General features: G+C 39.0%; 1 protein-coding gene across 5 annotated transcripts in view; it reads left to right on the top strand.

Annotated features, from left to right (window-relative positions):
- STXBP4 (syntaxin binding protein 4) overlaps positions 1-17,275 on the top strand; it is a 179,138-nt gene that overhangs the window by 369 nt on the left and 161,494 nt on the right. For 3 of the 5 annotated variants that reach the window (XR_005797464.1, XM_040497084.1, XM_040497082.1), the window contains exons 2-3: positions 14,082-14,158; positions 15,108-15,232. Coding sequence is in view for 2 of the 5 variants with exons in the window: in XM_040497082.1 (XP_040353016.1) it covers positions 15,186-15,232 (47 nt within the window). In the remaining 3 variants the exon portion in view is untranslated. The remainder of the gene's footprint in view (positions 1-14,081; positions 14,159-15,107; positions 15,233-17,275) is intronic. The other 2 variants (XM_040497083.1, XM_040497085.1) reach the window with 2 other exon arrangements.

Genomic DNA, 17,275 nt, shown 5'->3' with positions numbered 1-17,275 from the left:
TCGGCGTTTCCTCGCCCCCTGGGAATTGGCTTCCACTTCTCTGATGCCTCTTAACTTGCCCAGTTAAAAAGACCAGTTCTGGAGCAGAAAGACGTTGTCAAACGAGTTTGGCCTGAGGAGCGTGACCGAGATGCGAGGATCCTTTAAAAAGGAAGGATTGAAAGAAATGGGGATGTTCATCTTGGAAAAGAACCCCGTAGGGGATGTAATACCTTTCTTCACTTGACCCACGGGACGGACGAAGTAGGAGCTGGGGGGAGCAAGAGGGCACAGGCTAGTTTTGCTGTAATGGAAGGAAGCATCTTTCTAGGAACTATAAAGTAGTGGGTAAAAAGCCCACGTTCTGAGCTCTGGCAGCTCCGGGGTCATACCTGCGTCACACTATGGCCCTGTGTCCTTAGGCCAGTTATTTGACCTAAGACGTGGTGGCCTTTTGTGTAAAATGGAAAGCATAATCGTAAATAAGAATATGCGTATAAAGTGACTTTCACAGTGCCTGAGACATAGTAAAAATTTAGTAAACGTTAGACTCTATTTCTAATGACTGGCACAGGTAGGATTATCCCCCGTTTATGGATGAGGAGGCCGAAAGCCTGAGACGTAAATAAATAACATTTATTTATTAAAATTGGTGTTAAAGAACATTTATTTAATAAAACCATTTAATTTATTTTTTGTAATTTTTCCATGGGCCAGACCGTGTTCAACCTACTTGAGGCTACAGCGCAGAGAAAGTCAAACATGAATCACTTCTTTATGATAAAGTGTACTTTCTACTGAGGGACCTGGGAGATTATCAAGTAACAGATGTATAAATGAGGGAATTTCAGATAACAATCAGTACAGCTGGACAATAGAATAGGAGAGTGTGATTAAAAATAATGATGAGAAGAGGGAGTGGAGTCTTTCTGAAGATGTGACATTGGAGCCTAGTCCTGCATCGTAAGGAACCTACCTGCACAATGGCAGTTCCAGGTCACACAGAGGCCCAGAGGCAAGAAAGAGCTAAATAAAAGAGCAAAAATGAGGCCAGTGTGTACCCAGCATAGGGAGCACGGAGAAAAGTAGTAGGAAATAAGGTCAAAACAGGTATACAGGGGCCAGATAATAGCCTTTTAAGCCACGTCCAAGGGTTTGGACTTTATTCTAAAAGTCGTAGGAAGCTATTGCAGAATTAAGGTTGATGCATGTAAGTGATGTGATCTGATTCACATTTTTTATTTTTTTATTTTTATTTTTTTTAATTTTTTTTAACATTTATTTATTTTTGAGACAGAGAGAGAGACAGCATGAACGGGGGAGGGGCAGAGAGAGAGGGAGACACAGGATCGGAAGCAGGCTCCAGGCTCCGAGCCATCAGCCCAGAGCCCGACGCGGGGCTCGAACTCGCGGACCGCGAGATCGTGACCTGAGCTGAAGTCGGACGCTTAACCGACTGAGCCACCCAGGCGCCCCTCACATTTTTTAAGAAACACATTGGTTCTGTTGTGGAGAATAGATTAAAGGGAGCGAGGGCAAAAATGGAAATAGAGCAGGTTAGAAGGCAGTTGCAGTGAGTAATGATGGTCACCTTGAGAGTATATGAGTAGTTGATTAACTTGTAGGCACAGGGCCAGAAAATTGCAAAGCCAGTAACATTCAAGCATCTTCTGACTCTTTCCTCCTCCATCACAAAAACTTCAAGATGCTCTGCTTCTATAAATTTACTTGTATTAAGTCTGAAAATCTTCTTCATCCCTCTCTACCTTCGTTCCTATACCTCATTGTCAGGACAAGACCTGACATATATTAAGTTTCTCACAACATAGACACAAACCCCATGCAAACGTTGGTGTCATTGAAGCCAACAATGCATTCCCTTCAACCATTTTGTTTTCTCCAGGCACCCCTTCCATGTAGCAACAGGTAACCGTATAAATATGTCAGTGATAGTGTCTTTGTCTTGGCATCTATTATTTTGTTTTGTAATTGCAAATGAAACTATTCCTTTCCAAGGTACAGTAATCTTGATAGCAGTAAAAATGGTGTTGGCTGTAATTCTCACGAGTCTGAGTGTGCTTGTGATATTGCATAAATCATATGATAACTAATGCTAAGTAATGAGTTCTACCGTGAATGGACTAGGAGCACCTCAGGGCAAGGTTAGTACAGCCGTGTTTTGCAGGTAGAGGTGTTGATTACAGACTGAAAATATTAGGGGCTGGGCTGACATCTCAGACGTGGCACTTCTAATGTGTAATATTATTCTTTAGCAGTAAGTAATTAAACCTTGTGAACGTGTTCTAGTTAGCTATGATCATGTTCAGTTTTACATAATACGTAAAATTGGTTGTTATACAAACTATTTTGTGGGGTGAGGGTGAGCAAATTGCTTGAAGGTGGGAAAAGAAGGAAAAAATGGGAAAAAAATAGATACCATTTGATAGTCATATATTTTAACCGATTATTGGTTTTCAGGCTTTGTGAAGACTTAAAGATGATTTTTTTTGTTAATTTTTTAATGTTTATTTATTTTTGAGAGAGTGAGAGACAGAGTGTGGGAGGGGGAGGGGCAGAGGGAGAGAGGGAGACACAGAATCTGAAGCAGGCTCCAGGCTCCAAGCTGTCGGCACAGAACCCAACATGGGGCTCGAACTCAAGAACTGCGAGATCATGACCTGAGCTTCAGCTGACTAAGCCACCCAGACTCCCCAAAGACTTAAACATTATAACGATGTATTATTTTAAAATTTTGATTTGTAAGTACATTTTTTTTAGTATTTTTATGTATCACATAAATTATGGAAATTGCTACTTAAAGCTTAATATGTTAGTCACTGAGCTGCATTTCTTAGCTATTTGGCTAATAAAATTACTAGATCCATTTGACAATATGAAACACCTAGCAAACAGTTGTTTATTTCGTTGCTACTTATTATAATAATTTCCTCATACCTAAAAGAAGAAAAGTAATGTATTTCAATAAATAGTGAGAGCAAATGAATTATAGTTTGCCTGAGAATAAGCTGGGTATTCACCGTTTCCAGTGATTGTGCACAGTGATGGCATGAAGTTGTCTCAGTAAGTCTTAACATTCTAGTTTCTTATTTCCTGGCAGCTTCCTTTAAGCCACAAGTTTGAAGAGCTACTCCATTTAAAAGATCTTGAATAAGTTTATGTAATTGACAGATCAGGTGAAATGAAACAAATTATTCATCTATAGAAGGCATTTTTTTCAAATAATATTTATCAAGATCAGGGCCAGCTCCATGGATAGGTCACCTGTGCAGTCTAAGACCCTGCTTTTTTTTTTTTTTTTTTTTAATTTTTTTTTTCAACGTTTATTTATTTTTGGGACAGAGAGAGACAGAGCATGAACGGGGGAGGGGCAGAGAGAGAGGGAGACACAGAATCGGAAACAGGCTCCAGGCTCTGAGCCATCAGCCCAGAGCCTGACGCGGGGCTCGAACTCACGGACCGCGAGATTGTGACCTGGCTGAAGTCGGACGCTTAACCGACTGCGCCACCCAGGCGCCCCTAAGACCCTGCTTTTGAAAGGACACTTTGCCCCAAGTAGATGGAATGACATTTTGACATAATTCAGGCTTAAGTCCTATCAGCCTATCTGGGCTAAGCAGGGTTAAAGGCAGAGACAGAAAACCAGGGAAAATGCAAAAGCAGAGAGCCCAGTCTCAGGAGGTAAGAGGGAAGAGACAAGGCAACAGGCAAATTCAGGTCTCCTAATAATAGTCAGGGTATATGAAATAATAGCAAGCAAAATTCCAAGCTCCTCGTCCTAGCCCATAAGACTCTACGTCATCTAGATCCTGTCTGCTTCTTAAATTTCACCTATTTCTCTCTCCCCATACTCACTGTGCTCTAGCCACACTTCTTTGTGTACTGTAAACACCCCAGATTTATTTTGCTGCCTCAAGACATTTTCCTGGAATACTTTGTCCCTCAGTTTCTCGCCTGGCTGACCTACAGTTTGGATCTTAGCTGGAATACCACACTACCCAGTCCAAATCAGCCCTCCTCTGTCCAGTCACATTTGCTCATGTCACCTTTGAGTATGTGATCCCCAGTTTGCTTTGGTGTTTCTCTTTTTTACTGTTTTTCTGTCAACACTAGAATGTAAGTGCCACAAGAGCAGGGACTGTGGCTTGTTCACCGTGTTATCACAAGCACTTAGCGTAGTGCACATGATTGTACTGGGTAAGTGTTTGGTGCACGAGTGCATGAATGAAAGCAAATAGAAGGCAGTCTGGTAGCATCAGGAAACTTCTGAGAGTAGTGAGCTGTTGCTCTGATGAAGATCTCATGTTTCCAGAAGATTGGGACTCCTCCTTTCAAGCAGTTTTCCAGTGTTTCTCACACGGTTGGTCTGTGTGTTAAAGGCAGATGCTATGTGTCCACCCCCAAGGCCAATGAGTAGCATTCCTGAGCTGCTTAGGTTCTTGAAAACAAAACAAAACAAAACAAAACAAAACAAAACAAAAAAAAATCACTGGCAGTGGTAGTAGTGCCTGTGGGTACAAAATAAAGACGATAGTAAAATAGCTCTCTTGGCCTTTATATCTTGATTTCCTGAAACTTTCATGTTACTAAAAAAAATTTTTTTTTAGTATTTATTTTTTCTTAGAGAGAGAGAGAGAGAGAGAGAGCACGAATAGGGGAGGGCAGAGAGAGGGAGACACAGAATCTGAAGCAGGCTCCAGGCTCTGAGCTGTTAGCACAGAGCCCGACACGGGGCTTGAACTTGTAAACCACAAGATCATGACCAAAGTCAGAAGCTTAACTGACTGAGCCCCCTAGGCACCCCTCATGTTATTTTTATTGTAAAGTTTATTTTTATATATTTTGAGAGAGAGAGCAAGTGGGGGAAGGGCAGAAAGAGAGAGGGAGACAGAAAATCCCAAGCAGGCTCTGTGCTGTCAGAGTACAGCCCAAGGCGGGTTTGGAACACAGGAACCCTGAGATCATGACCTGAGTGGAAGTCAAGAGTTGGACACTCTATTGACTGATGCACCCAGGCACCCCTTTTAAAAGATCAATTAAGTAGTCTGGCCCAGGCAAGGGAGCCATTCCTGATTATATAACCCTAGGCTTATTTAAATACTAATGCTTCTCAAAGAATCTTGGCTGTGGTAAGGTATAGGACATTTTGCCACCCCGTTTTTTTGTTTTTGTTTTTGTTTTGTCTATTTAAGTGTAATACTGAATCTAAAGGTCTGACTTTACAACATGATATATTTGTGTTAATATTTTAACATTAGCTCTAGCTAATCTATGAATAGTAAGCATTTCCAACTCGTCTGTCACAGAATCCAAATTTTTAAAAATTATTTAACATTTTTTTAAAGTTTATTTATTTATTTTGAGAAAGTGAGCAAGGTAGGGGCAGAGGGAGAAGGAAAGAGAATTCCAAGCAGGCTACGCACTATCAGCCTGGAGCCCAACTTGGAGCTCAAACTCATGAACTGTGAGATCATGACCTGAGCCAAAATCAAGAGTCAGTCACTTAACCGACTGAGCCACCCAGGTGCCCCCCCACCCAAGATTATTTATTCGCTAAGCAGCGTCATCATTCCCTCCTCTTCTCTTGAAATAACTACCTAATGTAGAATTTCACTCTCCAAGTACTTTTTTTCCTCCCCTTCAATTTCTCACAAATGACCTGATTGCCGGCTACCCTATCCCATTCATAGCCCAGACCAGTCTTAGAGGTGCCTGCATGTTTTAAAAAGAAAGTCCTCCCCTCAAAAAACTGTGGGGGCTTGTAGTTTAGTAAGCCTGGAATAGAATTTGTGATTCATAGAACCAAAGAAGAACCATAAAGATCACTTTATGAGGAGGTGCCTGGCTGGCTCAGTCAGTTAAGCAGCTGACTCTTGGTTTTGGCTCAGGTCATGATCTCACAGTTTGTGGGCTCCAGCCCCGCATCAGGCTCTGTGCTGACAGCACAGAGCACAGAGCCTGCTTGGGATTCTCTCTCTCCTTCTCTCGGTGCCCCTCCCTTCTTCCCTCTCTTTCTGTCTGCAATAAAATTTAAAAAATACATAAATAAAGATCACTTTATGAATGGCCTTGTCATTCTACATATGGAGAAACTGGGGAGCAGAGTGGTTCAGTGTCTCCTCCAAGTCCCTTGGCTAGTGGGCAGCAGAAATGGAACTCAAACCCTGTCGCGGCCGGCGCGACAAACACCGAGGTCAGGGTCCTGAGGGTAGGGGAATGCAAGAAAAAAAGAGAGAAGAGAAAGTTTGGGAACAGGAGGGTCCCCTGGGCTGATGGCCCAAGTGACGGCTTTATTGTTGCTGTACACAATCTTTTATTACCAGACTCTTATGGGTTAGGTCATTCTAAGAATAAACAGGTTTCACATAATTGCTGCCCACCAAAACATTTAGTTCTGTGTTTCTTGTGCACTTTCTGAACGGGTCACAAGACCTTGTTGATAAGATTGCTAGCAAAACACAATTCCCATGTTTGTTTCTATCTGACTCGGGGTAGAAAAAGGGAGGTAGCATTACTGCCAACACCTGCAGACCACAGTCTTCAGGAATTAACTCTCTCAGCCTTGACAAGGCTTTCGTATGCCCTTGAAAGTGGGGGAATGGGAGGGGGAACCACCGGGTTGGCTTGAGTCAACAGGGAACGTTGCTTGACCAGGTCTCAGCCTGGCGCCGGGGCCCGGCCCCCCACATGAATGGGAGGGGGAACCACCGGGTTGGCTTGAGTCAACGGGGAACATTGCTCGACCCGGTCTCAGCCTGGCACCGGGGCCCGGCCCCCCACAAACCCAGATATCTTAACTTGTAGGACAGTCCTTTTCCCAGTGCAATGCACTTGTAAATATAAAACCAGTGCAAGGAGAATTCCAAAGTGTTTTTTGTTTAAATGGACTAGAGATGGTTAATATGAGGAAAAATTAACATTAAATACTGTTTGTACTGTGAGTTTCTTTGCTACAAGTCTTATTTCTTTTTAAAAACTATAGTAGGGAGAAAGTGTCTTTTATTTTTACTGCTTACCAATTTGCTTACAAAGGAATAGTTATAGAAAGTATTTAAAGGGTATAGCCAGTTCTCTGGTATCTACCAGGTCTATGTTATTTTCTCTTTCACCTTGCAGAATTTTTTGATACCTTAGCAAATGGTGACAAAAGAAGAGCATGACATGAAGGGAAAATGACATTAAAGGAAACTTAAGTAGAAGGGGCTCATTTTCAATCAGATACCAAGAAGGGGCACTCATACCAGATTAACTGTTTTGATATTTTTTTCTTTATTATCAAAATAATATATCAAAGTATGTATCCTGTGTGTGGAACATCCAGATAATACAGAATAATTTAAAGAAGAAAATATCAAATACCAGTAAATACAAAATAGTAGTAATTTCAACTGTTGGTCATTATTGTTTACCTTTTAGCGTATATTTTCCATAAATGTAATATGAAAAGGTGAAATAATTCTTTATATTCTGTTTTTACCCTGCTGTTGTTTTTCAGATACTTACATATTGGGGACTGCTTTCTAAATCAACAAATATGAAGGAATTCATCTGTATAAACATCTTTGATGATTACGTAGTATCATTGTCTGTGGATAGATGGTATATTATCTAACTAGCCATCTGTTTGGATATGTAGGTGGTTTCTGATGTTTTGTCATTGTCTATATAACTATTCTTTGATGGTATACATGAACTAATGAATATTTTCATGTGCTTGCTGGATCACCTCTTGCCACCCATAGAGTATTAAAGGGACCTAGTGTCCTGCCTTTTGTAGGCAAACCTTGGACTTGGATTTTCCACCATTGCTGGTATCCTTTCTCCTCAAATTTCCTCATGAATAATGTGTTTGCTCTTTCATTTTTTTTCTAATCCTCTTTTTCTTATTGTTCATAATTGTTTGTTAACTGAGCTAAATTTTCACTTTTGAGGAATATTTTACAAGTATGGCTATAAGCCATACTTACATGTCTTTCTTAGATAGTTGTGACCTTAGTCATATCTTCCTCTTTGAACATAAAATCACGGAGTGCCCTATGTGTTCTCATTGCGCTGTCTGGAATCTGGTTACTTTATGTAGCGTGTGAACCTGAGAAGACAATTAGATTGCTAGCCTGGAAAGGCTAGCAGTGTGTGTTCTCTTCTAAGAGCCTTCCTGAGCTCCTTTCTTCTCTTTTGTTTCCTTGCTGGTAACAGAACCTAAGCCCTCACCCTCAGTGATGAACTAGAGATCCCAAATTAGTTGATCCAGACAATCTGGTGATCTTCAAAGACACATAGATGTATTTGAGACCAATAGCTTCTGATAAATCACCTTCCTTATTAGGTGATGCTGCTGATGGTGGTGGTGATAATGATGATGATAATGAAGGAGATGAAGGGACTGTGTGGGCTTACTATTAAACCCACTAAGCCCACACATGCCTCCTTCATTGTCATCACACCTCATCCTTCTTCCCTTCACCCCTAGTTACTTTTCACTTCAGAAAAAGAAATAAATGTCATTAGAGTTCTTTTCTAGCTTTTTAAATACTTCGAAATAAATAATAGATGTTTTAAAGGCATTAAATTAACAACAAAAAAGATTAAAATACCTAGAAAATAATTAAATAAAAAATATGTGAGACCCACGTGAAAACAGCTTTACACTATGTTCATATTGAAACACCACAGAAGATCACAAAAGATTTCAACAAATGGAAAGACATACCAAATTCTTGGGTAGCAAGACTCAGCAGTATAAAGATAGTTACCAACGCTTCCTCCATTAACTTGTAAATTTAACACGATTCCCCAACAATTGGCATTATTTTGTTTTGTTTTTTTTAAATGAGATAAGGAGATTTTGAAGTTAATGTGTAAAACAACCCAAAATAGCCAGGAAAACGGTTAACAAAAGAAGCAACAAGGGAAGATTGGATTTACCAGATATAAAACATATATTACAAAGCCTCCATCACTGAGATAGGCTAACAAATGGGCCTGAAGTAGGCCCAAACATTTATGAGTTTTGATGTATGGTGAGGGTCTAATTGCAGATCATTGGGAAAAGATGGATTATTTGATAATGTGGTTGAGACAACTGAGTGATCTTGGGAGAAAATAAGAGTTGGATCTCTACCTTACACTGTACACTAGGATGGATTCCAGGTGGATCAAAGATTTTTAAATGAGACCATCAAAATACTAGAAGAAAATATGAGAGAGTTCTTTAGAACTTGAGTATATAGAACTTACATTGGACTTAAAATCCCCAAATCATGAAGGACTGATAAACTTAGCCATAGGCTTTTGTATGACAACAACAACAAAAATCCATAGCTAAGAACAAAAGGAGGAAAATATATTTGCAATTCTTAGTGCAGACAGAGGGGATAGTCTCCCTAGGATGTATGAACTCCAGAAACTGGACAGAAAGAAGCTAACAATGAGTAGAAAAATTGGCAAAAGATATAAAAATACAGTTATATGTGAACTATGTGAGATACAAAATGGTTCTTAAGCATAAAAAATGTTTAGCCTCACTCAGATTTAAGATCTTACAACAGGACTGTCAAAAATCCAAAAGTTATATAATACATGGGGTATCAGACACTGTTATTAGAGGGATGGTAAATTAGGGCAGTTGATTGAGGGCAGTTTGGCAATTTATTTAAAAATATCAAGTGTGTATAAATGCTGATTTTTGTGAATTTGTCATGCAGATGAATTTGTGCACATGTGATGTGACCTGTATATAGAGTTTTCATTGCAGCATGTTTATAATAGCAAAACATGTGAAACTACTTAAATATCTATCAATAAGGGTATAAATAAATATGGTCCCTCCATAAAATGGAATGCCATGCAGCTATGAAAATAAAAAAGAATCAGGATGCTTTGTAAAAATATGGAAATAATTCCAGGTTCTATATTAATAAAAAAAAAACTAAACAAAATTTAAAAAAGAGGGGAGCGTTTGGATTCTGTGTCTCCCTCTCTGCCCTTCCCCTTCTCATACTCTGTCTCTCTCAAAAGTGAGTAAACATTAAAAAAAAAAACAAACAAACAACTAACAGGTTGCACAGCAATGCTTATGGCATTCAGAACTACTGCATACATCAAAGAACCTATTTATATCATGGGTTTATAATCCATACCCTCAGGGATTGTACAGTGCACAGCATGAACAGCTGGATGCTTTGTGCCTGATTGTAGCTAATTTCTTAGTCAAAACAAAAGCAAAGGAATCCATATTTATTCATATTTGTTTATGCATAAAGGAGCTAACAGTATTCACAAGAAACAAAAACAGTGGGTACTTAAGTTATGTGGAAATGGTGTGGTGATAGATAGGATGGATATATACATCCATTACAAACACCTCATTGGGATTTTTAACTTTTTAAAAACTAAAAGACATACTGTTTCATTATCAATATTATGAATATTCATTCAACATTGCAATTTCATGAAGTTAATATTTACCATATTTTCCACCAGATGTTTTTATCCTTTTTTACCTTCTTTATTTTTGGTCTAGTAAAAAGAACTTGTTTTAGAAAGTATTGAATGCCATCTCTTTGGGAATATAAATTATTAAGTCTGTTATTCACACATATTTATCATGGGCAGATTTTTTATCTCATGAGATTTTTTTTTTTTAAGTTTATTTATTCTTGAGAGGCGGGGAGGTTTAGAGGGAGAGGGAGACACAGAATCTGAAGCAGCCTCTAGGCTTGGAGCTGTCAGCACAGAGCCCAACACGGGGCTCGCACTCACAAACCGCAAGATCAATAACCTGAGCTGAAGTTGAATGCTTAACCTACTGAGCCACCCAGGGACACCCATGAGGTTTCTAGTTGTGTAGAATTAAAACTGTTTTGATCAAAGTAAAGCTCTAATTTAAGATTTCTGGAATGGATTTTTTGCTTACAACAAGATTCTTTCCTGCAGTGTTCCACTTTCTCTGCTTTTGCTGACCTAACATTTTCCCTCTTATGAGTCACTAAACTAGAAAAACAATATATTTTTCTTGAATGGGTGTATTTTTAGTAAAAGAATAAGAGTATTTTTCTTCTGTGTCATTCATTAATAATGTGAAGTTTGTGTGTGTGTGTGTGTGTGTGTGTGTGTGTGTGTGTGTGTAACATTATAGAACCCTTGTTGGTTGAGAGGCTTGCTAACTTCTAGAAAGAAAGGAGTAGGGAATAAATAGAAGAGAGGGAATGAAAAGGCACTTTATGATATTTAAGCTTTAAGGATAGATATAGATATCTTGTTTGTTTAAAAAAAACCACAATAGATATCTTGTTTGTTTAAAAAAAAAAAAGCCCGCTGTTTGGATGGATAAAACTAAACACATTTCTGTTAGTTTAATCAGCAGTAATATCTCCATATAAAAGAGACAGCATAGGGGCACCTGGGTGGCTCAGTAGGTTAAGTGTCTGACTCTTGATTTCCACTCAAGTCATTATCTCACAGTGTGTGGGTTCAAGCCCCAAGTTGGGCTTTGCATTGACAGCAGGAAACCTGCTTGGGATTCTCTCTGTGCCCCTCCCCCATTCTCTCTCTCTCTCTCTCTCTCTCTCTCTCTCTCTCTCAAAATAAATGAACTTAAAAAAATAAGAGAGAGACAGCATATTACTACTGTTAGTACTCCTATATTTTCAGAGAATGACACTTTTCTACAAATTTCAGTTTCCCAACATGCCATAGTGGAAAAATATTGGGTTTGGAGCTAGACAGAACTGGATTCAAATTCCAGTTTATAACTGGTTAACCTTGTGGTCATGGACAAGTCACATAGCTTCTGCTTGACATTTTCATTTATGTAAATGTCTTTCATTTATGTAAATACAAATATGTAATACCTGCTTTGTGGGGCTCCTTTGAGGGAGTATAAAATCCTCCAACATGGTGCCTGGCCATATTGGTGTTCAGTAATGACAACATTCTGGGCAGGCTGGCCTTCCCCCATGCTTCCCCAACCCCCTGTGTGCACTATCAGAGCACTTAGCACCCTCCTGATGTCTGTTTATTTGACTGTCTCTGGAGATAGACTGTGCTTTTTAAGCTCACCTCGAGCACTTAGGACACTGTCAGGCATGTTAAGCGAATAAAATAATTTAAATACTTAAATTTCATTTTAATAATTTAAACAGAAATATTTAAAACTGCCTTGATGGGGCGCCTGGGTGGCGCAGTCGGTTAAGCGTCCGACTTCAGCCAGGTGACGATCTCGCGGTCCGTGAGTTCCAGCCCCGCGTCGGGCTCTGGGCTGATGGCTCAGAGCCTGGAGCCTGTTTCCGATTCTGTGTCTCCCTCTCTCTCTGCCCCTCCCCCGTTCATGCTCTGTCTCTCTCTGTCCCAAAAATAAATAAACGTTGAAAAAAAAAACTGCCTCGTTAAGTATGACATTATATGAAATCTGTTGTATAGTTTAACAGCGACATAGCCATTAGACGTGGGTATGTTTCATCACCTGGGGACCCTGTGTCCAGTAAAGATAAATCACCACTAGATGGGGATCTTACTCACTTTGGCTTCATTTTTCTGCATGCTTCCCCTGTTCCTGTTGCTTGCTACCACAGGGACTGTAAAAGTTGAAACAGGATTTTAACACCCAGGCTAGTGGAACAACACTATGTTAGGTTCCCAGAAGGTGTTTGGCTCTTTCTTCAGGGTCTACTCAAATTATTTACAGCAGAATCTGTGATTTCTTCATCATTCAATGGTTAGTGAAGGGCTGGGATGATCCCCTTGATTTTAGTTCTCTGCCTCAGTTTTGCTCTTCCTAGAACTTTGGGTCCCCAAGTCCTCAGCCTGTGTGGGATTCTGCAAGATAGTTTTGCCCTGCATTTCTGTCCAGCTGTTTCCAAGGCCAGAATTTTGCTTTGAATCAGTTACTGGTGTGCTGAGTTACTGACTTCCCGTAGCTCCTCACAGGTATAGCATGCCGCCTCTGTTTACCCCGGTGCTTTGTACGTATATTCCGATTTTCTCTGCGTGTGCTCAAACTCGAAAATATTTAAGAAGGCTTGCCCTAATTTTCAGCTTCTTCAGCCTTCCTTTCTTTATCTGTTATCACCTCCCTATTTTTTTGTCTTCCAGAAATTTGTTGAACATTTAATCTGATGGCTCTTCTCCCATTTATTCATGTACATTATGAATTTATACTCTTATAAGTGGGCTCTCTGAAGGGAAGGAAGATATATGCCAAGGTCGAGCTTCCCCTTTTTTTGTTTTTAGATAATTTTATTTAAGAAAAAATTATTGAAGTATAGTTGACACACAGTGTTTCATTAGTTTCAGGTACACAACATAGTGACTCTACAACAGTACATTATGCTGTGTTCACCACAAGTGTAGCTGCCATCCATTGCCATACAACATTATTATATCACTGACCGTATTCCCTATGCTGGACTTTTCATCCCTGTGATTTATTTATTTCTTGCTCATTTCATAACTGGGAGCCTGTATCTCCCACTCCCCTTCATCCATTTTGCCAGTCTCTACCCCCCACCCCCCACCAGCCCTTCCCCTCTGGCAACTTTAAATAAAAATCAGATTCATCAGGTTTTTAAAAATTTAGCTTTATTGAGATATGATTGACTTGTAATAAACAGTACCTATTTATAGTGAGAGAATTTGGTAAGTTTTGACATGCGCATTCATTTGTAAAACCATCACTACAGTCAAGGTAGTTACTGTACCTATGAAGAAACTAAGGCCTGGAGAAGAAGGTCACATTGGAATCTAGGCCTATCTGATGTCAAGGTCCACCACACTCTAGTCTTTGAAGTCTGAATGCTAGCTAGAAAAACAACCACTATTTCTCACTTGTGTGGGGAAAGCACACAATTTCTGAATCTAGCTATTCATTTCTTTAATAAGAGGGTTGTGCTAAATGTTCCCGGTGGCTTTTAAGGTTCTGTACTTTATCCATATTTCTTATGCAGAGATGGTAAACTTCTGTTCAAATACAACTTTTTTTAATTAAATGAAACTGCATCATTCTTTTTAATTTTCACAGTGGAGCCACATGAAACCTTAAAATCATATACACACACACACACACATATTTTTTTTTCTTTTCACAGGAAAGTATTTAAGAAGCTTGTGGAATGATATGATTCAGAGTAATATTGGATCTACAAGAAGTACCTCAAGATAGTTGGTATGACAATAGGAATTTCTGTTTTTTTCAACAGTGTATTGTATAATTAATTATCTTACAGATATTCTGACTATAAACTTTCTAGCCTGGGCGCCAGGGTGGCTCAGTCAGTCGGTTGAGTGCCTGACTTTGCCTTAGGTCATGATCTCGTGGTTCATGGGTTCAAGCCCTGTGCCAGGCTCTGTGCTGACAACTTGGAGCCTGGAGCCTGATTGTGATTCTGTGTCTCCCTCTCTCTTTCTGCCCCTCCCCTACTTGTGCATTCTCTCTCTCTCTCTCTGTCTCTGTCTCTCTCTCTCTCTCTCTCTCTCTCTGCCTTTCCAAAATAAATAAATAAACATTAATGGGGCTTCTGGGTGGCTCAGTCGGTTAAGCATCTGATTTTGGTTCAGGTCATGATCTCACTGTTTGTGGGTTCAAGCCCTGCTTTGGGATCTGTGCTGACAGCTCAGAGCCTGGAGCCTGCTTCAGATTCTGTGTCTCCCTCTCTCTTTCTTCCCCTCCCGAACTAGTGTTCTCTCTCTCAAAAATGAATAAAAACATTAAAAAAATAAAAAATAAATAAACATTAAAAAAAACACAACTTTCTAGCCTTGTGCTCACAAGAGATATTTGTCACAGTGTTTTATTAGTATGTGATTTAAGTGTATTAATGGTGGAAGCTATATAGTTACCTAAAGCTTAACTGTATTTTTCATCCCTGCCAGAAAATGCCAATTTTATATAGATACAGATAATGATGTGAATATAGCCCTATAGCGCGCTCTCTCTCTCTCTCTCTCTCTGGAGAACTGTCTTTATATTTCTTACATATTATCAACCTCTAACGTGTCTATATAAATGCATATCATTTACATACCAAGTGTATGTGATGTTTTTATGCAAAATTGAAATCAAATTTGACTACTCTTAAGGCATGAAAATTTATTTCCTACTTCTCCATTCTTAGGAAAAGAAGAATTTCTAGACTCTTCATCAAGATCTTCATTTACACAGTGGTTAAATCCAAGGCTCCTGTGGTAAAATCATGAATAAAAATACACCTGCTGTGGTATCATCCAGTCTACTTGAAAAGTAATTTTTAAATTAAATGTAATATGTTTTGAGCTACATAGTTTGAAATATACAGAATGTTAATGAGCTTTTAGTTCAAAATTTTATACAGCTAACTGGTCTAAAGCAATAATTAGGAAGTTGATCAATAATTACTTTCCAATGTAAATCAATGTATGGGATAAATTCTGCATTCTTTTTTATAATTCTTTATAGAAATTGCTTTTTAAAAAATTTGATCTGATATTTTGAATATTTAAAATATTTTATGATTCAAGTATCAAAATAAGATAATGTAAGATTAACTTTTGCTGAGTAACAAACCACCCGAATTGCCTTGAAACAGCAAGCATTTATTTTTTCTCATGCTTTAGTTGTTCTGGTATGTATCGGATAGTGTAGGATGGCCTCATTCACATTTCTGGGGCCTCATCTGGAAAGTCTGGATGGCTATCTCTCTGAACCTGGTCTCATTCTCCAAGAGGCTAGCTCAGGCTTTTTCACAGGATGGTGGAATGGTTCCCAGCAACAAGCCCAAGTGTTTTTCAAATGTCTGTTTCCCTTACATTTGCTGGTCTGTCATTGAAGCAATTCAGATAGCCAAGTCCAAATTCAAGGGGTATAGATATAGAATCTACTTTTTTTTTTAATGTTTTTATTTATTTTTTTGAAGGAGAAAGAGAGAGACAGAGCATGAGTGGGAGAGGAGCAGAGAGAGAGGGAGACACAGAATCTGAAGCAGGCTCCAGGCTCTGAGCTGTCAGCATAGAGCCCAACACGGGGCTCGAACTCACGAACCGTGAGATCATGACCCAAGCCGAAGTCAGATGCTCAACCAACTGAACCACCCAGGCACCCCTAGACTCTACTTTTTAATGGAAGAAACAGTAAAGTCACATTCCACAGGGCATACAGACAGCGATGGGAAGAACTTGTGGCCATTTTGCAAACCTGTAACTCATAGAATAAGGCATTCTTGTCTTTCATTCACTCTGTGCCCTCATTCTTCCTATAGATAACCATTTTTATTTTTGGTTCTTTCCCTGTGCTTCTTTTTGGATAAGCAAATAATATACATATAAATATATACACATGTTTTATATATATATATGTATTTGTGTGTGTATATATATACACACTTGAGTCAATATTTTTACCTCAAAGCTATTATTCATAGTAAACACATGCACATTAGCCCTTCAGCTCAGGTTCACAGGTCTTCCCTGGAGAAGGATGTCAGGCTGGTTAAACTCAGGATGTCTTTCTCTGACATCACTTCCTGAGAGCACTGGAAAGTTCTGGTCTCCAGGGGTCACCAGCCAGGCTCATCTGTGGTGTGTGCAGAGAGCTCCATGCACAGCTTTATGCTCTGGTGCTGAACAGTTTTACTTTCTGGGACAGCAGAGAGTTTTGTCCAACTTCTTAAGGCAAAATCAAGGCCATGGGAAAGAATCATATGACTGAGTCAATACGGCCCCAACATCCAGGCTCCACCTCCCAGTTTCCACTCACCAGCATATTCTTAACAAAAAGGTAGCATATTATATATACTCTTTGATCTTGCCTTTAAAAAAAAAAATATATATATATATATGTGTATATATATATATATATATAAATTTTTAAAATTATATCCTGGTAGTCTCTTCATATCAGTCTATAAATGTCTTTCTTGTACCTTTTGTAACTATGTATTCTATCCTATCAATTTACCATAGTTTATTCAGCCAGCACCTTATTGATAGACACCCATTATTTGCAATTTTTGAAGATTTCAAATTATGCGAAAATAAATAACCTAGTATACACGTAATTTTGTATTTTTTTGCCAGAGTATCTTTGGGATAGATTCCTAGAAATGGGATTTCTGGATCAGAGGGTAAACTTAGAGTTTACCAAATTCCCTCATTAGAAGTTATGCCATTTTGCATTCCCATCAACAATGTACAAGAGTACCTCTTTTTCCACAGCCTTGTCACTGGAGTATATTGTCACAGTTTTAAATTATATGTTGATCTTGTAAGTAAATAGCAATATCTCTGCCTAGTTTTAACTTGTAATTCT

Source organism: Herpailurus yagouaroundi, unplaced genomic scaffold (genome assembly GCF_014898765.1).
Source record: "Herpailurus yagouaroundi ecotype Mexico unplaced genomic scaffold, PumYag 189, whole genome shotgun sequence".
NCBI lineage: Eukaryota > Metazoa > Chordata > Mammalia > Carnivora > Felidae > Herpailurus > Herpailurus yagouaroundi.
The sequence above is the reverse complement of the archived record's forward strand: the minus strand, read 5'-3'. Positions and strand labels throughout refer to the sequence as shown.